Here is a 20,748-nt window from a genome sequence, read left to right as displayed (position 1 = left end):
ACTTCTGTTTGAAGAAATGAATGCTTTAGTTTATTTAATTTTCACAGTAGGTTCGGTTTGGTAACCAGTAGAAATAACCAGTAAACAGTATTAAAACTGCTGGAATTGAATCAATGAAACTGGTGTAGAAATACGCACCCAGTTTAAACAGGTAGATTTTTTTTTTTTTAAATAATCATAAGGAAAATAATATAGTAGTTTTAACAGCTAAAAGATACATACATGATTTCAAATGCTTTTTTAAAAAATGAGCAAACTGAGCTAAATTAGTTAAATTCTATCTAGTTGAGATTGTTTTGCTCACCTGGTTATTCATCCATAGGAGAAAAAAAAACAACAAATGCATAAAAAAAATTGGTTTGTGATTAAGACTTGAAACTTTACTTTTTAAATCTATTCTAAAAACACTGTATGTTAATGTTCCTCATGAAAACCACAAGTAAGACGTGTTGCCTTACTGTCTCAGGGTTGCGTTTTTCTGGCTAACAGGTTTGACTTTAGCGTTAGCATTGCTGCTAACATAGCTAGAGCTGTTTAAACTTGAATTATTGCAGAAACTTTTTCAACCACAAGTCTTAAGACACTTATTAGCTCTTACCAACGTGACGGCTGCAGTTACAGTCACACAAATGGGCTAATATGTAATCATCACCCTGCTACAATAGATAATTGTATATTTCACCAAAGTTTTCAAATCTTTAAATGTAGGAGTAATAAAGTTTTTTTTTTTTTGCTGTTTTGAATTTATCTACAAAATCATGGCGTTATATGTGTTTGACTAGATTTAATCTTTCTGCTTTGTGTTTCTTAGTTACCTCAGTGGCGGCTGCTCCAGTTCTTCAGGTGAACGTAGAGGTGGAAAAGGGGCGGAGCAAGAGGGGGTTGGGTCATACCACCTTTTATGGGCCCAATATTGTTATTTTGCATGATTTACCCAAGGTTTTCTTTTTTAGACTACATTTAAAAACTGTCTTTTTAACCTTAAAGAGGCCTGACTGTCCTTTTACAGCTTCCTCTATTACAACCAAGGTTATTTAATCAGTCATAATACCACCTATGTAAATAAATAAGCTTCAACAGTTAGCCAAACATTTTGAGATTCTAAACAAACTTTTTAAGTTGGATTCATTGCCAAAAAAATGGTATTCAACCATACTTGCTGATGGAAATTACAACTTAATATGCTTTAATGCAATTTTAATCATTTTAATGGCTTGACATTTAAAACGCTCCAAGTCTATTTTCATAGTGCAGAACAAAAACGTTACAAAGAAACGGCGTTTAAGAACGCTTACAGCAAAACGGAGCGCCTAGAATGAAAACAAAGCCCAAAAATGTTCCGTGTGATATTAAAAACGCCTGGCACATTAGTTTGCAAATCTTAACTGTGTTTCTCGCAGTCATGCAGTATGCATATGGCACACCGCGTAGATGCACTGTGTGAACCAGCAGGGAGGGAGGCTGTTGAAGCCTGTCACGTTCTCCGGGGCTTCGCTGACATGAGTGTCACCTTCGCGAAGGAGCGTGAAAGCTGTTCCCTCTGCAGAGAATTCCTCAGTCACTCTGATTTTAGCAGCAGAGCACAGCAACAAACCAAACGCTCACGGAGGGCTGTCATCTGCCGCCTGCTTCATTAAACACCTGTGAATATCAAAAGCCATTAGGAGTTTGGTCAGGAAAAAAAAAAAATACAAAAAAAAAAAATCACACAGTTGGCAAAAGCTAGAAGTTCACAAACTTAGCAGAATGAGAGTCTAATTAACAGCAAGGATGCAGGTCTGTGTATGAGCGTCAGGTACTAATTACACCTGAGTGTACTTAAATGCAAATGAAACAAGAGCAGCAATAAAATAGTCATGCTTTGTTATTAAAATTCAGCTTTATTACTAGAATGTATTTTTTTTTCATATTTAAAAAAAAAAAAAAAAAAAAATTCTAAGCCATTGACTTTTTGCATAGGAAGATAAATTATAACCTTAATTGTCGTCAGAATAATTCAGGTCAATGAAGTCCAAGTTCTATTAATTATTTCCTCAGGATGTGCAGCAGGCTGGATGAACATTCTCCACCGCTACAACTTAATATAGTGGTGCTTTTAAACGAGCTGAGTCAGTAAAGGAGCCACTGTTGACGTGTGTGTGTGTGGGTGTCTGGGGTAAACGCTCCACGTCTCAAGGCTCCGCTCATTCGTGCCGTGTGCTGCTCATGATCAACTTCCTGACAGAAAGATGCTTCTTCTGGAAAATGAGCGTCAGATGGACCCGTTTGTGCGTTCTCCTTCATCCTCCCGAGGCATCGGCAACGACGTGCAGCTCTGATGAGCGAAACGTGAGTCACAGCTAACGTAGATTTAACAAATATTCCGTTTGGGAATGTGAATTAGTTTTATTTTTGGCACGTAGGAATGTTTTAATCTCATCCTGTGCTGCTATCTGAGAAACACAGATAAAAAAAAAGAACTATCAAAAAGTTTGCAAGAGTTATCTAAAAAGAAAAAAATACATATAAAGTATCTTTTCTAGTACTTATTTTTTTTAGAAATTAAATAATTTAAATAAAATGAGAAATCATGCAACATTTGAAAGTAAAAATCCCCGATTAACTCATAAATGATCCTTCTTGTCCATTTAACTATTCTTGTTGCGATTCTCGGAGGGAGAGCCGGACGAGGGGTTAAGGAACAATACTCAGTTCTGTGCCGAAGTTGTAGTGGAACTGCAAGGAGAAGAAAAAGATGGAATTACAGTCTGACAAGTGAAAACCAAGCCAAAAACAAAACCTAGATAGTATTGAGGAGAGTAGAGCACAAAGAAATACATTTAATTACACTTTTTTGACCTATTTTAACTGGATTGTGACAAAAGCCATTCAGCTTCTGATTAAAAATGTCTGATCTAATCGTATCCATCCAAACAGAAGCTGGGAGCCCACAGCAGCAGAAAGAAGAGAGAAAGAATTTATGAAGAATGTAAAGAATTACTGCCCCCTTGCGGTGGAACGTCGATAAGACAGTCAATATTAGAAGTTGGCGTCAATTCATTTGTTTGGGGTTTTTTAATTGTTTTTCTTTATTGCTGTTTGTTTCTTTGTTTTATTCTGTTTTTATAGTTTTTTTATTTGTTTGGTATGTTGCTCAATGATGTCCCGGGATTTCGTTTAAATAATTTTTGACACAAATTGAATAAAGAGGGAAAGTTAAAACACTGCGTCAGCAGATTGCTTTGGAGTTCTGGGAAAGACTCAAAGCCAGGAAATGAGTGAGGTCCGTGCAGGGCTGGGAGGTAGGATAATCTTACCAGAAACCAGCAATAAAAGGCAAAAATAAACAAAAAAATGTGATTGATTTTAACTTTAAAATGTAAAACGATTAAAGGTAAGCAGAAGTAGGTTTTTTGTTGAGAGATAATGTAATTTTCGTTTGATGTCCTATTTTTTTACATTTAAAATGATAATGGCCCCAAAAAAAACTTCACACTTCAGTCTTGCCATTGTCATGTTTTTAAATAGTAATCCTGCCAGTTTTTCATTTGACATTATTCTTGTCTTACATGTTTAGCGCCTCTTGGTGATTTTGTGGTTTTTTTTTTTTTTTTTTATGTTTTATTATTTTAACTACAAAAAACCCCCCATCAAATTAAATTTACCCTTATGTATTTGTGACCAGAAAAATTACATATGTTTCAATTTTGTGTTTCCACTTCTATGAGAATATGCAGTTGCCAAATTATGTATGGAACGAGTTAAATTGACTCGTAATTTTTGCATAAAGTTCAATCAGTCTAATTCTTCTCACACTTCTATTCCTCACAATCATCAAATCACCCGTCAACAAAATGACAATGTTTACAGAGTTAAATCATGAACTAATACATTACAATTGTTCCAATTTTTTTTTTTTTTTTACAAATCTCAACTTTCTGATTCCAAAACTTAATTACACTTTAATTATGACAAAATTAAAGGAAAGCCTCCCAGGCAAAAGCATTGATTATTATTTTTTTTTACAATTGGACTGAAAACAGTACTATTGTGATAGATTATATAGAAACTGTTTCAGAGCTACTCAACAGCACGAATCATCCTCTAGTGAATTCAAAGACAAAAAGTCCAGCAGCTGCATTACTGCTACGAAGCACTAGGTGATGCTGTATGATCACGGGAAGAAGTTTTCCACAGTCCCAACTCCAAGAAAGCAAGCTACAAACAACTGAAATGTTGAAACTGTGCGCTATCGACGGGGCAGTGAGGGGGCTTGAGGGAGGGAGAAGGGGGGCGGGGTGGGGCGACGACCCACCTTCGTCTACTTGGTGGTGAAGCTGCAAGTTACCCAAACCTGTCACATATCAGAAGCCTATTATTTGTGAAAGAATTCAGCTCCCTCCGCTCACACACAAATCAGTCTCAACATCTGGCACAGTAAATAAATATACCAGTGTGCGTACGTGTGTGCGTGCGTGAGAGTGTGTGTGTGTGTGTGGATGATGGATGGGGGAATGGGGTGTTATCAGGGAGAGCATGTATCAATGTCTGCCAGTTTTACACACAGCCTGACAGGACAGTGACACACTCGAACATGGGCGGCAGTCACCCAGACGAGCCGAGCTTCATTTCCTGTCCCTGCTCCACTGCCAAAAATATGTGACATGTTGTCTTCATTAATTCCACCTCTATTTGGAGCTCTCTCTCCCTCTCACACACCCCTGTACACTACTGTCCTTCCATTCATTGACACCCAAACACACACACACACGTACACGCACGCAGAGAACTCCCTGGAAGCACTAAAAGGCGATCATACATAGGTGCTAATGAAAACCCCGTCTTGTGTGCACACGCACTTCTTTCCACTCTGCCATACTCGCTCTAAAAATCATTAAGCAGCCGCCAACAACATTTTTCAGCAGAGCAAACTACATAAAGATGTCACTTTAATTCGCTTACTAATTAACACTTAAAAAGACACAAATTAGATATGCGTGGCTAAAAGCAATTATAATATCCGCAAGTTTTTTGCGAGTCATTTGGGAAATGAAAAGAATGCCTAATTGCTGGAACCAACATCGCCTGAGACATGGCTTAAGTGATGCCTGTTAGGGAATGGTCCTATCTACAACTGTGGCTCTGATTACAACAGTTTACCTCAATTACACGTGCATGTGGAGAATTTGAGAAGGCACGTCTCTTTCTTCTCCTTCTGTGTGTGTTTTTTCTTTTCTTTTTTTTTTTTTTTTTGAAAGAGTTTGAGACGAGAAGGCAATTAGAATTCGTCGTAGTAGGAGCGACCTTAGCCTTTGAGAAAGAGGAAAAGCTGAGGACAAGTGAGAGTGACCTCTCCTGGACAGCAGAGGAAGAAGATATTTGCAACTGGAAAGCAGCAGCTGCAGCTCAGAAAGAAAACAAAAAAAAGAATCGTATTAATTGCACTAAAAGTGTAACAAAGAAAACAAAAGGAGAAGGGTTTGGTCCTCGCAGGTACATCACTGACTCCACTTTCCCCCCCCCCGATTGTGCCGCACATCTCATCGGGCTATGATAATAAGAGGAGAGAAGTAAAAATAACACAATGGTGAGGGATGTTTCCACTTGGAAACTAATTATCAAGCTAAGCTGTGACTTATCCTCATCAGCCTGGCCCCGCCATTAATCTTGTGCTGTCGTCCACTTCACTAAATCCTGTGTGTTACACTATCTCACATTTACTTCATCAGCTCCAGCGCGGCTGTAATTAATGATTTCTCATGCCCTTCCCTTCTCTTCCCCAGCTCAGCTCACCATGTGTCCTCCTGCTAATCACGCTCCCGGAGAAGAAAAGGAGGGTGGAGGAGGTGGAGGAGGAGGAGGAGAGGAAGCAAGAGCGGATGAAGAAGGAATAAAAGACAAGAATATATAGGATGAGTAGTCAGCCTGTCTCCAGCCTGGACACACACACATGCACATGTAGATGGCGTTAATACCTGCGCCGGCAATGAGCTTCATTCAGATGACCATATGACAAGATGGCGACTCTGTGTGATTTGGATAGTGTGTGACAGAAGACAGAGGCAGAGTGCAGAACAGACACCCGGTTTGATGAGGGAGTGTTTGCTCTGTAACACATCTCAAACCCAACAGCACCTGTTCTTTTACAGTGGTCTGTCACTTCCTGGCAGTTCTGATACCAAGATACCGTGCTAATGAGAGAGAAGGGGGGTTGTCACTCTCTTTAGAGCACACACCCGCACGCACGCACACACACACACACACACACACACACACACACACACACACACACACACACACACACACGCACACACACACACACACACACACACACACACACACACACACACACACACACACACAGCGAAACGCACAAAGACATGCGCACTCTTTCTGTCTCTCGCTTTCACAAACACTTGAGCTGTAAGGGGAAGGAGCCGCGTACAGATGATTTCCTTCCTACAGATGCCTGTAGGCTACAGTATTTCATCAGGAATGGGGAGAACTTTTGAAGCTCTTTTTTTATTTGCTCTACGGCACAGTGTCACTTTCTTCTCGACGGTGGGGCTGACTGAGAGATTAAAAAGTTTAACATGGCGAATCTGAAACTAAAAGCTCTTCCGAAAGGTTATAGCTCGGGATTCTAAAGCGAGGTCGTGTTGAAATATCGTAAGCACCTGTTATCTTAACTGCACTAGATAACTTTGTTGGTGTCTTAGCAGAGTCTCAGATGCTGACGCTAACAGCTCAACGTGAGTCGCTTTGGGTGATGATTCATGGAAAAGGCAACGGTTATTTCCACAAGTATGCAAAGTTGGAGTCAGTGCATCACCAATGATCTTCCTACATACCCTAAAAAAAACCTGATGACTGATTAAACCAGACATGGGCGTCTCCTAGCTCCCTGGTCCACATTTAGATGGAGAAAATACAAATGTTAGATAGTAAGCTGATCATTTTACATTGATTATGCCCGCTCTACTTTGAAAAGCTTTGCATTTTGAAGGACCGTTGTTGTTTCTCTGTTTGGTTAGCTGCAGTAGCACCCTGATGCGCAGCGGTATCGGCTCATGCTAAATGGAGAGCAAACAGCAAAAATGAATACACAAGACTTTGAAAAGAGGCTTCACATTACTGAATATCATTATCACCTTATCTGTGGGCGCAAGACTGTTGAAAGTGTAATATTTATAGGTTGCCATTTCCAACTGTCATGAATAAATGCTTTCCATGCCATCGATACATTTAGCATCTTAGTGCAGTGTATGCCCACACCCCACACTTATGATTTGGTCCAAGACGCTAAAGATCAAAGAAACTGTTTGGATGTAATAAGGTCACAATCCAAATTTCTAGCGTTGTGCAGATCTAGTCTAATTTTTCTATTGCAATCAAAGATGGAGAAGAAGCTGTAGTTCCGATGGATTATTGGTTGAAATAATATTGAAATTGTTTTTCATTTACGATAAGGAAAAGGTTCTTTTGTCATGTCACGTTTATTGTTCTGTGGCAATGACCTGTGTTACTATCAGCCAGATAAAAAATAAATAAATAAAATTCATCACCAAATATTATTTTGCCCATCCGGTAGACTGGACTAGTCAAAGGTGGTAGAAGTTCTCCTTGGTATCGATCCAGTCCTCCTGGATCAGCTAATAATGACTTGAGGTCCAGAGAATTATTATCATCTTATAAAATTTTAACAGAAATTAGTTTTTAAACACCCAAACTGCGCCTTTAAGCTCTGCAGCGCTGTGCTGTGTGAGATGCATGATTGAGTTGTTGGAGGCAAGAATAAAGGGATAAAAGTCAACAGTTCTTGGAACAGGAGGCAACACTTTTAGGAGAGAAAGGCTGCCTCGCATGGCCATGCTTTTATTCAATTGGGGCTTAGTGGAGCCAACAGGGCCTCACTGTCTCAGACACTTAATTACAACCCAAGACCGTTTGCTTTGCATTCTGGGCCAGCGGCGGCGGCGGCGGCAGCCGAGCGTTGCAGCCTCTACTCACTTCCTCCTCGATCTCTGCCAGGGATTTGATCGTAATGCCCATTAAACTGACTTGCTGCATCTGAAATCAAAAGCAGGGGGGGGAGGAGGAGGGAAAGGAGGGAAAGGAAGGAAGCAGAAGAAGAAAAAAAACACAGAAGAAACATGGCGGTTAGGCTCAAGGCTAAGTAAGCATACTTAAAAACTTTAATCCTTTCCAGCTCCGTGTCAATACAAACGGGGCTGCAGTGACAACCTCTGCCAGCCAGCCAAATGGACTGCATTGAGTCGGCTCTGCCTGACTGCACGCATTCATCTCTCAGTGTGGAAGAAAGGAAAGGAGAGGACAAAGAAGGAAAGGAAAGGTAGACGAAGGAAGGAAACGGGAGCTACTGCTCGTCTGAAGAGATGCACTAGAAAACAACTCATTTTCACTCTCGTGTTGCATTTGAGGTCAGGAAACAATCGCACATTTGCCATCTGATCCTGAGGATTTTTTTTTTCTTTACCTGTTGAGGTTTTACGTGAAACTTCTCCGACACCACAAATGGCACATCGTCGAGAGCTGCAGAGAGGAGAAAGAAAGAGAAACAAAGTTGAACTTTAAACCAACAGAACATTTTAATCTGTAGCCTTAAATGCAACTACTTTCTGAAGTCTAAATGCAGGATTACAAAACAGCAAAGCTATCACCATCCCCAGCCGCCCCAGCGCCTCCCCGCCTTCCGTCTACAGAGAGAAGATGAAAGGCTTTTTTTTTTTATTCACTGTGTATGAGCACCTCCACTCTCTCCTCCAGCCCAGCCCTTCTCCCAGCCCTCTTCCAGTTTAATTACTCTTGATTATTCCTGATTCTGTCTTGTCTGAGAGATGTTCACCTCTGAAACAAAGACGCGCTCGCACTGTAGGCACAGAAAAGCGTATAGAGGGGAGACAAAACACTCACGAGATATCGAATTTGCATGAAAATAAGCCGCACTGTTCAGCCAGTGCAAAAAAAAAAAAAAAAAAAAGTGGATTGAAATGAGGACTTGCCAGGAGCGTGGTGGTATAATTAGCATTTGACCAAACAAACGAGCTTCAACAGAGCTATAATTAAGCAGGCCTGTAATTAAGTGTATGCCCTTTATCATAATGATCGTGGTTAAAATGGTGTGATGGCTGCCAGTTGATTATTAATGGTGTAACCCCGTCCTGCATGCATCCTGCACTGGAATCAAGGTGTCACGACTGTCAGGCTAGAGAGCAGCCCTTTGTTTATAAAATACATTAGGGCCCAAATTAACACGGGGTGACAGGAGACACAAAGCCTCTCGCTTCCACGCTGAAGGGGGAAAACTGCAGCTGCTCGGCTTCTTTGTAAAACTCCCAATTCTGGAGTGATAAAAGTTGCCGGCGCTGGCTCCCGACCACGGCTCCAAATTATCAAGGGGCCGAGCTTCAAACTGCTTCTCTTTAACCCACAGTCAGGTCACGGCGCTGGCCCGCGAAAAGGAACTCATAAATGTAAGCCAAGGTTGTGAGTCACCGTCTGGGAGCTGGCGATCGCGTCGGCCTTTCCTGTTCGGAGCAATATTTAACAGTTCTGACATGATAAAAATATTTCCTCACGTTGACGCTTTCAGCGACTCGGTTATTACAGGGATGCAGGGTTTGGCGCTCGGAGACGACCGTAATACAATGCGATCTTTGTGATCAAAGTGTGGCTGTGACCTCGCAGGCAAAGAAGGAAAGCTTTTTCACTTTTCATGGCTTTTTTTTTTTTGCTCATTACCCCGTACTGTTCTTAAAGGTTGGACACAGAGCCGCTTTGAGCTAAATGCTAACGTGAGCAAGCTTTGATGAACGTAATTATTAAAATAACAGGTTAAATGTTTTCTCGGTTAATATTTGAATGTTAACACTTTGATATAATGAGAAATCAGCTGTTGACCAAAGGGGGAATTGACCCATAGCTGACTTCGGTATTTGGAAGTTGAATGCGTTAGAACAAGTATCTCAATAAAGTTTATTTGTTAAGTGCCTTTCACAGACAAAACAATCATAAAGTACTATCCAGAAAATCAATATAATAGCTTAGAAAAGGTTTTACAGTGCTTTGTTTCATTCTTTAGATTTTTTTTTTATCTTCTGTGTGTTTTGTAACATGCTGGATCTGGAAATGTTGGCAGCTTGAGAAATTCTGTAACATAAGTTTTTGGAAAAAATAAGGAAACTGATGTTCAAAGTTAATAATACCAACTTTGCTAACTATGCTCTTTGCTAATAAAAGATGCTACAAACTGTTTCAAACATGTTAACTCCAAATAATATGACTTTGCTTTAAGTGAGTACAAGATTCCTTCTTGCAGTGACTCCTCTGTAACACACACAGTGAAACGTCGCCTCTGCCAAAGGCGAGAAAGACAATTTTCCAAAATCAATGCTGGCAGTTCCACGCCTTCCAAAATTGGCTACAAATCTGTGATTGATGCATCACTATTAATCTTCGTGGCATCATTGACATTACGCGCTTGATTTCATGATTATCATTAAAAAAATACTAAATATCATTAAAATAATACAACCTGAAAGGTGATGCTACAGATAACCTCATTGCCTAAGCTCAGCCCAAAGCAGGAGTGATCAAAAACATTTCAAAATACAGGACAGATATGCATCTCTCTACATCAGCTTTTAATGTGTGCCTATTCAGAGCATGGCAGCTGTTCCAACCTTATAAACACAAGTGAACGCCACTTTGTGCTGCCAGGACCAACGCCGGGGCAGAGGTAGGCAGGGAGAATACATTTAAATCAATAACTGGCAATGGGAAGCAGAGATTGTGCTTGCTGATGGATCTACACGGCACGGACAGATGGATGCAGAGAGCCGAAGGCCAGAGAGTTTCTTTATTGCTCAAGGATTACATTTAAAACCAGATCTTACTTTGTATTCCTCCGCCATCTATACTACAGAGCATATCTTACATCCAGACAAATGGAGAGGCGCAGCAGATGACTTGGCGGTAAGGGATGGATGCTGTACTATGGAGCAATCCGAGGGTGCAAAGGGCAAAAATAATGTAAATCCAATCTTCTGAGTAGAAATCCCAGCATGAAGCATGTTCCACCCGCCCAAGTGGCCACGCTACACTCCATTACCTCATAAGCGTATTGCAGTGCGGGGAAGCCGGGTACCTGTTTGGCATTTGGAGTCAATAGGAAAACATCTGGCAGGACTTTTGGTAGAGTGGCTGTGATGATGGTAGTGATGATGATGGCTGTGAGCGCGGCGGCGGTGTTAAGTAAGGAGGACCCTGTGGCTTGAGTGATTGTAGTGTAAAGAACGAAGTCAGCACAGGCCCCGTGTGGATCATTGCCTTATTAATGGCTCCGTCAGGTGCAATGAGCAATGGCTGCATTGTCATCTCCAGCCCCTGGGCACAGATGAATGGCTGTTTCAGGGCGGGAAGGGCTCCCTCGTACGCTGGGCTGAGCACTAATCCCTCACTCTTCCATTGTTGGATGCACTGTCACCCAGGACCTCAGCAACACCATACATCGCATTCCCACACCTCCGACATACGCCGCCGCGCACGCGCGCAAACACAAAAGCCGCAGCGCTGACTGATGGGAAAATATGCGTGGCTGATCGAGCATACCCCATATTACCTGAGCCACCACTCAGGAGTAGCACTTCAGGAATGTTGATGAACTTTTATTTTACACTTCACTAATCCGGCAGAACCGCATTGATCTCCGTCTGGTGTGATTACACGGGCGAATCTGTCTGAGCCCCTGAATTAAGCGAGGAACGACGTGCGAGCGCAAATGAACCTCCTCTCCTGTGTGGCTCTATTGTTCGGCAGCACAGAAATAATGGAGAAACCGCTCCAAAATAGCTCGGAAGCCTCATCCGGAAGCTGCTGCATTTCACATTCCAAACACCTGAATAATCCCTTCCCTCTGCATGCAGCGGGGCTAGGCATTGCAATCCCTTCAGTGTCGATGTGACGTTCAATTTGAGCCTTATTCTTCATGCAGACCACAGAAATGCTATTCTAGTTGCAGAACCCGGCTCTCTGTCACCACTGCAGATAATGGTGAGTAGATGAACAGAGAGCTGGAGGAGGAGGACCCCTATGCCCACTCACAGCCCTTAGCCCCGCTCTGACATGAGAAATGGTGCCCAGGCCTGACAGCATCTCGGAGACATATTGTAGTTTATTTTGTCGCCCGGGCATGCCATCTGTGCCATTCCAATAGAGGGTGTGTGTTCAGGCGGCTGCAAGGGAGAGGGCGCGAGGCTCTGGGTCCCTCAGTAGCTCTGCAGCCGCGGCAGGTCATTAGTCAAATTGCCTAATGAGAGAGAATACAAATGGCCCCCTACCCTGACAGGAGGAATTTTGGAGGTGTCAGAGCTCCTGACCCGTGCTATGAGAACAGATGATAGCGAGTTGCTATTTTCAGATTCTTTTAATGACTATGGCTCTGTGAAACTCATTCTTTTTCTTTTATCTTTCCCCTACTTTTTTTAAATCCGCAAGACAGATGAGCAAAAAAGGCAAAAAAAAAAAAAAAAAGATTTGCAAAAGCGGAAGTGTAAATTTTGAATAATTTAAATGTTTACTGGGAAGTCGATTAACGTTCTAAAATGCACAAAACACTGATACTGAAACAGATTACATGCCGAATCTATTTTTATTTGTCTCCTCTGGATGTGTGCAGCTTATTTCCTCAGCCTCGCTGCAGTGGGAGTGGAGCATTCTGTTGCAACCTTCCTGACAGCAGCTGGCTTTATGTTAAAATATTCACTTTATTTTATGTGAATGTGCAGCAAAAAAAAAAAAAAAAGTAAGCAAGTTGGAAAAGGTTTTGCGAATGCGGACGACGGAGTGAAGGAATCTGTTTGTGGTTACAAACCTCTGGATGAGACGGCTGGATGTTTCTGATTTATGAAGAAACAAAGGAAGTGGAAACATGAGGAATTGTGCAAAGAAGCTACATAATTTTAAATAAGCTTTATTCTTTGTCCAGTTCACAGAAAGTGTTGAAATTGCACGACAGTGGTATTTTATGATCCACACTTAACGTGGACATACAGTGAAAAGAATTGAATCTATGTTTCTGTAACGACAGATGCAAAATAAATAAAATAAATAAATAAATAAAATCTAGGTTAAATGACTCACTCATGTTTACATCTGTTACAAGCACTGCTAAAAATCCGATGGCAAGATTCAGCCAAAAGTCAGCCCCAGCTGTGTGCTGGACGGCTCTCATGCCAAATTGCTTGGAAACAACATTTATCCCCCTTTAACTTTATCACTCCCCCCCCCCCACACTTTACGACCAAAATCTCCAGTATATTTTATTCAGAGTTTATTTATTTGAAGTAGGAGAAAAGCGACACATGGCTTTACATAAATAAAGTATGGCACGCTTTTGGAATTTACTTTGAAATCCTTAAATAAAAAAATCGAAATCCTTTCAAGAATCACCTCATTTAATGCCACTGAATCCACTAAACCATAATTTGATCTCAGTGTAAATGCAGATGTTCTGAGACGTTTTGACAGCATCATGAAGACCAACACAGCGGACGGGTCAGGATGCAGCTTGTTGAGAAGTGTAAAACACAGATGGGTTATATCTCTGTTTTAAGCACACATATATATCTATCATTTGAAAATGGAAACAGCACAGTACAATGGCAAATCTACGGAGATACTGCTGCCTTCTGAAACTGACAACCCAGTTGAGCAGAGGATTAATACTGGAGGAGAGTCATGGTAAATCTGAAGGAGCTGAACACCATCAACCTGATTTTTACAAAAGGAAACATTAAAACAAAGCCATAAAGAAACAACAAACGGAAATGCTAAAAAAAAAAAACTTCATCCCAATAGTGAAAAAATGATGGCAGCATCATGCTGAGGGACTGCTTTTCTTTAGCAGATACAAGGGAACCGGTCAGAGTTAGTTGGGAAGTCGGATAGAGCTAAATAAGCGACAGTTTTGGTGCTACGGTTTCGGTTTCTGGCAGGACAACAACCTGAAACACGACTTGAAGAGCCGTTCCCAGATTCAGTCTGATTGAGAATTGTAAAAAAAAGTGTTTTATTGTTATCGCAGTAAAACAACAATCATGATAAAATTGCGATTTTAAAGTCATGAATAAATTTTATTGATGTCAGCAAAGCCTGAAGAGAGCCAACACAGTTATATAATTAATACTTTTGAGGTTTGAATGAGTTTAGGTTTCATAAGAGAGCGAATAAAAACAGATACATTTGAAAATATGACTAAAGGTAATTATAAGCAGTTTGAAGTAGCCTATTTGATGATGGGTGCATTCATTTTTGGCTCAGTATTTAAGTTATTTTATTTTTATCATCTGTTTTATCATGGTAAATTCTACACAACATGGAGGTAAAACTTTAAGTCAGTTGTTCCAACCTCTATAGTAAACTCACTGATAGAGACATAGCTAAAGACTTTTAGCTCTATAGTAAAGGTACAGTGAGGCTGAAAACAAATACATGCCAGACTTTTCAGGTTTCATTTGCAAAGAAAAATTTTGAATGCATTATTTTCCTTCCGCTTAGCACATTGAGGTTTGTGGTTGTAACATGTGAAAATTCATAAGGGACATGCGTAGCTTTAGAACCTAACAGAACCTATTTCTGTCACTGGAAACACTAACCTCTCAGAAGTGACAGGAGAGCCATGTCTGCTAGCCTGCAACTGGGAGCGTTGCTGAAAAGAAACAGTTGACGATCAGACTTTAATCAGCAGCACGGAGTATTTTAAGACACTGCCATGCCACTGGCGTTGATCCCCAGCTGTGGCTGCTGGTAAATGTGCAGCAGAATGTGTGCATAAATGGCGTCCGCCTCTCTGGACAAGTGTAAAAGCTGGCAGAGGACTGGCAGTAAATTGCATGTGCCGGATGGGACGCAGCAGAAGGCACAATTACACAAATCCCCTCTTAATTAGCGGTTCTGTGGGCAAACTAACCCGTAATGATGGGAGGGATGTGGCGAGCCCCAAGAAATCCTAACAAGAAACACTCAGCGGCTCGGGCGACTGGGTCATATGGTTTCAACTCCCCTGAAGAAGTGACTGACGTGTGATCTGTTTTGATCAGCGGAGCTGCAGGAGACGGCTCCCGTGCAGCCCTCGCTCTTCGCGAATGCGAGCCCTCGCAGAGAGACCTGCCCTCTGGACTGTGGGTAAAGCAGCGGGCCCCGCGTGGTTGTGGGTGGCGTTATTAAGTTCTCCGTGCTCACAGTACCGGGCAATGTAATGTGGCATCTCACATGGTGAGTAATGAACTGCGCCAGAGCGGAAGCAGGAGGGATGACAGCCAAAGAGGCCTCCTTGGCAGCCACTAACCTGGGCATCCACCAATTTATCATCCCCCAGAACCAATTCACCAATGCTGCACTGCCATTTGTCATTAATTATGCTAATAAGGATACCATTACTCTCATGACGAAAAAGGAGACCGTTTCTGGTGTAATGCGTTTGCTGTTGGATACTTGTTTGCTTGTTAGCTTTACTGTCAGAATGAGGGGACTTTAAAAAAGAGATATCTCCCATTATTCAAATTAAACTGTTATGCTTTGCACTTTAAAAATGCATGCGGCATTACAGAAGGAGTGGAGACTTCTGCTGCGGCTGCTTTATAATTATGCAGCATTCGGTGCACCACAGCATAAAAATGGCCTCATCTTTGTGAAAACACTGGTGTGTTTGAACTTTTCAAAGCAGACTTTATGGTTCTAAGCAAAGCAGTCTAAGCAGAACTATTTAATATGGCTTCTGGGAGCCCCAGATGCCCTTTTCCAAAACGACTTCATTCCCAGAATCTCATTGTGCTTTCTAAATCACACCACACTTTGTATTAGAAGACCATTAATTACAAACTTAACAAGTCAGCAGAGCCATTAAAAGATCTTTAAGGCATATTTGACCATAAATCTCCTTAAACTATATTTAATGACTGGATTTTTTGTGAAATATTTTTTATCAAGTTCTAATTAGATGTGTGATAACAAACCCTGCTGTACATGGGGGCAAATGAGAGAGCCGTGACAGGCCCATCCATTGAGGCCGTCCACGTCTGGACACCGAAACTAATGGAGCACCGCTTCTATCTCAGGGACGGATAGAAAGCAATGAGGGATGAGACTCCACAGTCCAGTCTGGCCGAATGCAAAGTCATTTAAAGTCCCTTATTTGACTGTAATAAAGGTCCAGAAATGCCTCGGGGCTTCAAGGCTCCAGTCAAAAAATCCATTAGGATTTACACAGGATTGATCCTCAAAAACTTAATGGCGCCATCACGTTGGGATTGATCGCGTTTGGCAGCCGGACCTGGATAGACCGGCCTGACATATGAAATGAATAAAAGTCATTATTTTAAGCTGTATTTCAGTGCAATTGACTCTCATCACATTTTATTGGATTTCTTTTTTTTTTCTTTGGTTTTTGAATATGCAACAATAATATCTGCAGCCATTAGAAAAACTGTGGGAAAAGGAAAGCTCGTGGCCAGTGAACCAACTCTATTTCCTGTCCCAATAAAATTGTGACAAAGTCTCTATGCTGTCATGTGTTAAAGTCTTATTTCTCACAGCATATCAGCCTTATAACGCCTGCTTATAAACTTTCAAACTGTTTGAAGAGCTCCTATGGACTCTTTCTTTTGCTGCGTTTGAAAACCTTCCCATGTCTGGGTGTAAAAGTGCTGCAATGCTTGCTTGAAATATACAAATTAACCTCAAAATTATTCACACCCCCGTTAAATGTAGGGTGCAGTTTTTGAGTATCACCAATGTATTTTGTTCCCACTGGAAGAAATATTAATGCTTTGGAGCGGTCGAGTCAGAATAAATATTTTTGATAGACAATCTGTGGAGAGAGTGAAAGATTAAGGTGATGGCAAGGAGGCATTCTGACGTCAAAGACTTGGAGTTCATCATCAGATAAACACAATACCACTGGAAACGTAAAAAAGAAACAAAAAAACAAGTCACCAATTAAAATAAGTGTTGTATGTAATCAATTATTACTCTATTGACTATTTGTAAAGGAATAATATAACAGAACTTATTTTTCTTTTCTAATCTGACACCCCTATGGTTGACGCGGACTTGCAATTCCCAAAAGTCATTGCAAATTTGACACAAATCTTAACAGTTTCTGTATTTGCTTTTTTTTTTTTTCCTGACCAATCACTGCAGCTCAGCTGAATTTTGACCAATGCCCCTTCTAATTTCACTTCCTGTTTCTCGACTTATCTAGAAAGCTGGAAAGACAAAAGCATGTGTGATGCTAACGGGCAACATTTGCGTGTTTTTTGTTCTTTCTTTTCATCATTTTGAGTCTATTTTGCAGAATTTGCTTATACTGTGGTTACACTTCCTGTTAACTTGAATGACCAAAATGGAATTATTCATAATTTCATTTATACTAAGGGTGCCACTTCAAGAAGGTACTTGAAAATGTTATTTGCGCTTTAAATATTAAATATGATAAAATCTGTTTTTGGCAAGGTGATTTGAAGCAATTTCAACTTTTTTGGGAGATCCTCCAGAGGCAAAAATAAACCCACTGCTTACATGCTGAGCAGTATCTAACCTTAAATCACTGAAGCTAATCTGCTATGTCATGATGAAAAGAAGCACAAAAAGCTGATTTAAACACACATTTATTAGCTACAGCTTTATTAGAATTAAATTCTGCACTGCTGTACATCATTTCATTTTTTTAGGAGGTTGTTTTAGTACGTGTGCGTGAATGCATTACGTGTAAATACCGTTCTCTCCCTTGCAACACTCTGCCCCTAGTTTCCCTTTCGCTGACCAGGAAAATTAAGAAGCAAAACGCGGGTTTTAAGAGCATTCCTTTCATGTCTTGATGCAAGCGTTGGCATCGCTTCAAACATCAAGATCGGTTTCATAGAAATCCCTTTCCATCTAAAGTAAAAAGCGTGGCAGTAAATCTGCCCTTGCCTCCCCCGTAACACTTCCATAAATGATTCATTCAGCTCAGTTTAGCTGATGCAAAACAGAATGTTAGCGAGTCGTGGACAGAGCTGGAGCTGCAAAAAAAAAAAAAAAGGGGGGGGGGGGAGACGGAACAAACTGCTCAGTAATTTCATCAATCGCTCACGTATAAAACTGGGAGAAAGGAGTGAGAAGAGCGTGGTATACACTGATAATAACTTTTATGTCACCATTCAGGGGTCATGTTTTTTAATCTTTCAGCCTAAAGAATTGTGTTAGTCTAAAATATAACCCGAGCCGCGCAGAAGCAGTTGAGATTCATCATGGTTGGAGATAAGAGCTGCCTGATCTCCTCCCTCTGCACAGACTTGCCTAGAACTACACGGGGGAGATAAGATGGAACTTTTGTTTGAAACCTGATGAGAAGCCTCTTAATGAAAGTGCTGCGCCAAAAATAATCTTTTTTCTTCATGTTAGTCAATCAAGAAATCGTGTAGTTAGGGGTGGGGTGGGGGGGGAGAAGAGGGAAAAAAAAAAACAGAGGAGAAAGAAAGTAATTTTGCATAATCAGTGAGCACCATCTGGAACAATTAACCAAATTCCACAGAACTCAGAGGATCAGTCATATTGGCTTATTAAAGATCCAGAATTATACAAGTAATAAATCCTTGGAAAAACGAAGCGTACCCCTGCCTGTCACGACTATTTTAACTTCAAATACAGTGGAATACTTGATAAGGCTGAAAAGAGGAGATTAATATATGCAAATTATGTGGAGCATTTAAAAGCCCCCCAACAACTGTCTCTGGTTTTTTTTTCCTGTCTCTTATTACAGGGCTTTATGTTTTATTCATACACCAACTCACCTGTCATTTCATAAGCTATAATATTATGAGGGTATTATTAAACAGTATAAAGTGGAGCTTTAATTGGAAAGCTCCATTGCATTTTCCAATTATTTGGAGCAAATTAAAAGCATATGCACATAGTTTAATAAGAATTCTAATATTGTTTCCTGAAAATCAAAAATCACTGTCATCCTGCCAAGATATTTTGCAAACCAGAGTTAATTTTGAGCCTCCATATTTATTTATTTTTCCCCTCCTCTGAAGGATGGTCTGTCTAGTGTCTGTTAATTGAAGTTCCTCTAATGGATAGGGAAATAATTGCTCTCCATATTATGTTAGATCAGGGCCAATGTCAGTGTTTATTTTTGATTAACGCTATAGATATGCAAATGTATTACTTTATATTAGATTTAACTTTTCATCAGGTGGACGACTGCCGAATGCTATACGTCGCTGAGCTGGTAATAAAGGCAGCCTGCAATCCAACATGCGCAAAGGAAGTTTAATATGGGAGTTTTCAACTAATGCATTTGCATTGTTTTTTAACTCAAAGACAGATTTTTTTTTTTTTTTTAATGCACAAACAATCTCTTTCAAAATATCAAGATTTACTGTCAAAGCATGAATAATAGACCTAATTGGCTGAGGGAGTTGGCATGGATCAAAGCAGTGCCGGTGAAGGAAAGCAAAAAGGTTGAGAGAGGAGGGGCGGGGGGAAAGGGGGAGGCTGAGTGCTGCTATGAACACTTGATAACTTTTCAAATGAGCCTGAACTGTCAAGTGATGGAGGGCTTCAAAATAAATGTGAATTAGTTTTTAATATTCGGGTAATAAATGTCAAAGCTTCTGCACATCACATGTGAACATGATGTGACTGCAGATGACAGATTTCCCAGACACGTTACCTCTCCTCTCAACTCGTCTTTTCTTTCTTTCTTTTTTTAACCCTTTTTGTGTGCGTGTGTGTGTGTTGGGTTTTTTTTTGTTTTGTTGGGAAGTGACGGAGGGTTTAATCAAGAAAGCAGGCAATTCATCAATCCTAAAGAAGGCGCCTGTACAACCCTGACAGAGCGCACATGGTTTTAGACCAACTCAAACCTGGCCAGCTGTCAGCCCACACACACACACACACACACACACACACGCACACACACACACATCTGAGCATATACAGACACTAACACACACACACACATGCACACACACCAGCTCTATTGGGCTAACAATTATCACAAACAGGCTGTCGGCTACGACCTCACACTTGGTCTGCAGGCTATCATGTTGTTAAAGAAGGGAAGTTGTGTTCTTTCACATTCGCAGTGATGCTGATGAGAGCAGTCTGAAAAAAAAAAAAAACCAACAACAAAAAGAAAAGCAAGAAGTGTTCTTATTGTGGTGCTTATTGTATTTTATTTAAACTGCTCCTTTCACAAGTGGGAGAAGGCGGGAGCGTGTGCACCTGCAGAGGACAGGTTCTCTGCAGATAAATGATAAGTGCTGGCAGCGCATTGTGGAGTATGTGCATGCTCCTCATTGTCACTCAAACCCTGCCCCAGTGGATGGATCCCACACCAAATGCCACAAAATGTTCGGGAGTGTGATAATGTACTGTGTGTCAGGGCTTAACTCGCAAAACTGAATGATGTCATGTAGAAACTCTTTTCTTTCATTTAGAAAGAAACAGTGCTTTTTCTCTTTTTTCAGGTTAAATTTGGAATAAATCCTGAATAAAAGTTGTGTTATGTGACATATATTTGATTGCGGTAGCTGCTTAAAAACAGACTTGTGTTAATCAGGATGGGTGCAGCATTGCTATTGCAAGCGTGCGCCTCTGCTGGAGCAGCAGGAGGCATCCTCACCACATGGTGTCTCTCTCCAGCTAGATAAAAAAAAAAAAGAAAGAAAAAAAACCCGCCTGCCACATTCACCCACCACA

The 20,748-nt window shown here is 40.9% G+C and overlaps 1 protein-coding gene across 3 annotated transcripts in view; it reads right to left on the bottom strand.

The window, feature by feature from the left end:
- Positions 1-1,160: 1,160 nt before the first annotated feature.
- Positions 1,161-20,748, bottom strand: part of mvb12bb (multivesicular body subunit 12Bb) — a 47,474-nt gene continuing 27,886 nt past the window's right edge. For 2 of the 3 annotated variants that reach the window (XM_088009028.1, XM_088009029.1), the window contains exons 8-9: positions 8,477-8,532; positions 7,796-8,049 (exon numbers count right to left, since the gene is read on the bottom strand). In XM_088009028.1, the coding sequence (XP_087865154.1) occupies positions 7,906-8,049; positions 8,477-8,532 (200 nt within the window). In that variant the 3' untranslated portion in view covers positions 7,796-7,905. Of the gene's footprint in view, positions 2,716-7,795; positions 8,050-8,476; positions 8,533-20,748 lie in introns of those variants that run through there. The other variant, XM_088009030.1, reaches the window with a different exon arrangement.

Source organism: Poecilia mexicana, unplaced genomic scaffold (assembly GCF_051168715.1).
Source record: "Poecilia mexicana isolate PSO_F unplaced genomic scaffold, ASM5116871v1 scaffold_9, whole genome shotgun sequence".
In the NCBI taxonomy this organism is placed as follows: Eukaryota; Metazoa; Chordata; class Actinopteri; order Cyprinodontiformes; family Poeciliidae; genus Poecilia; species Poecilia mexicana.
The sequence above is the reverse complement of the archived record's forward strand: the minus strand, read 5'-3'. Positions and strand labels throughout refer to the sequence as shown.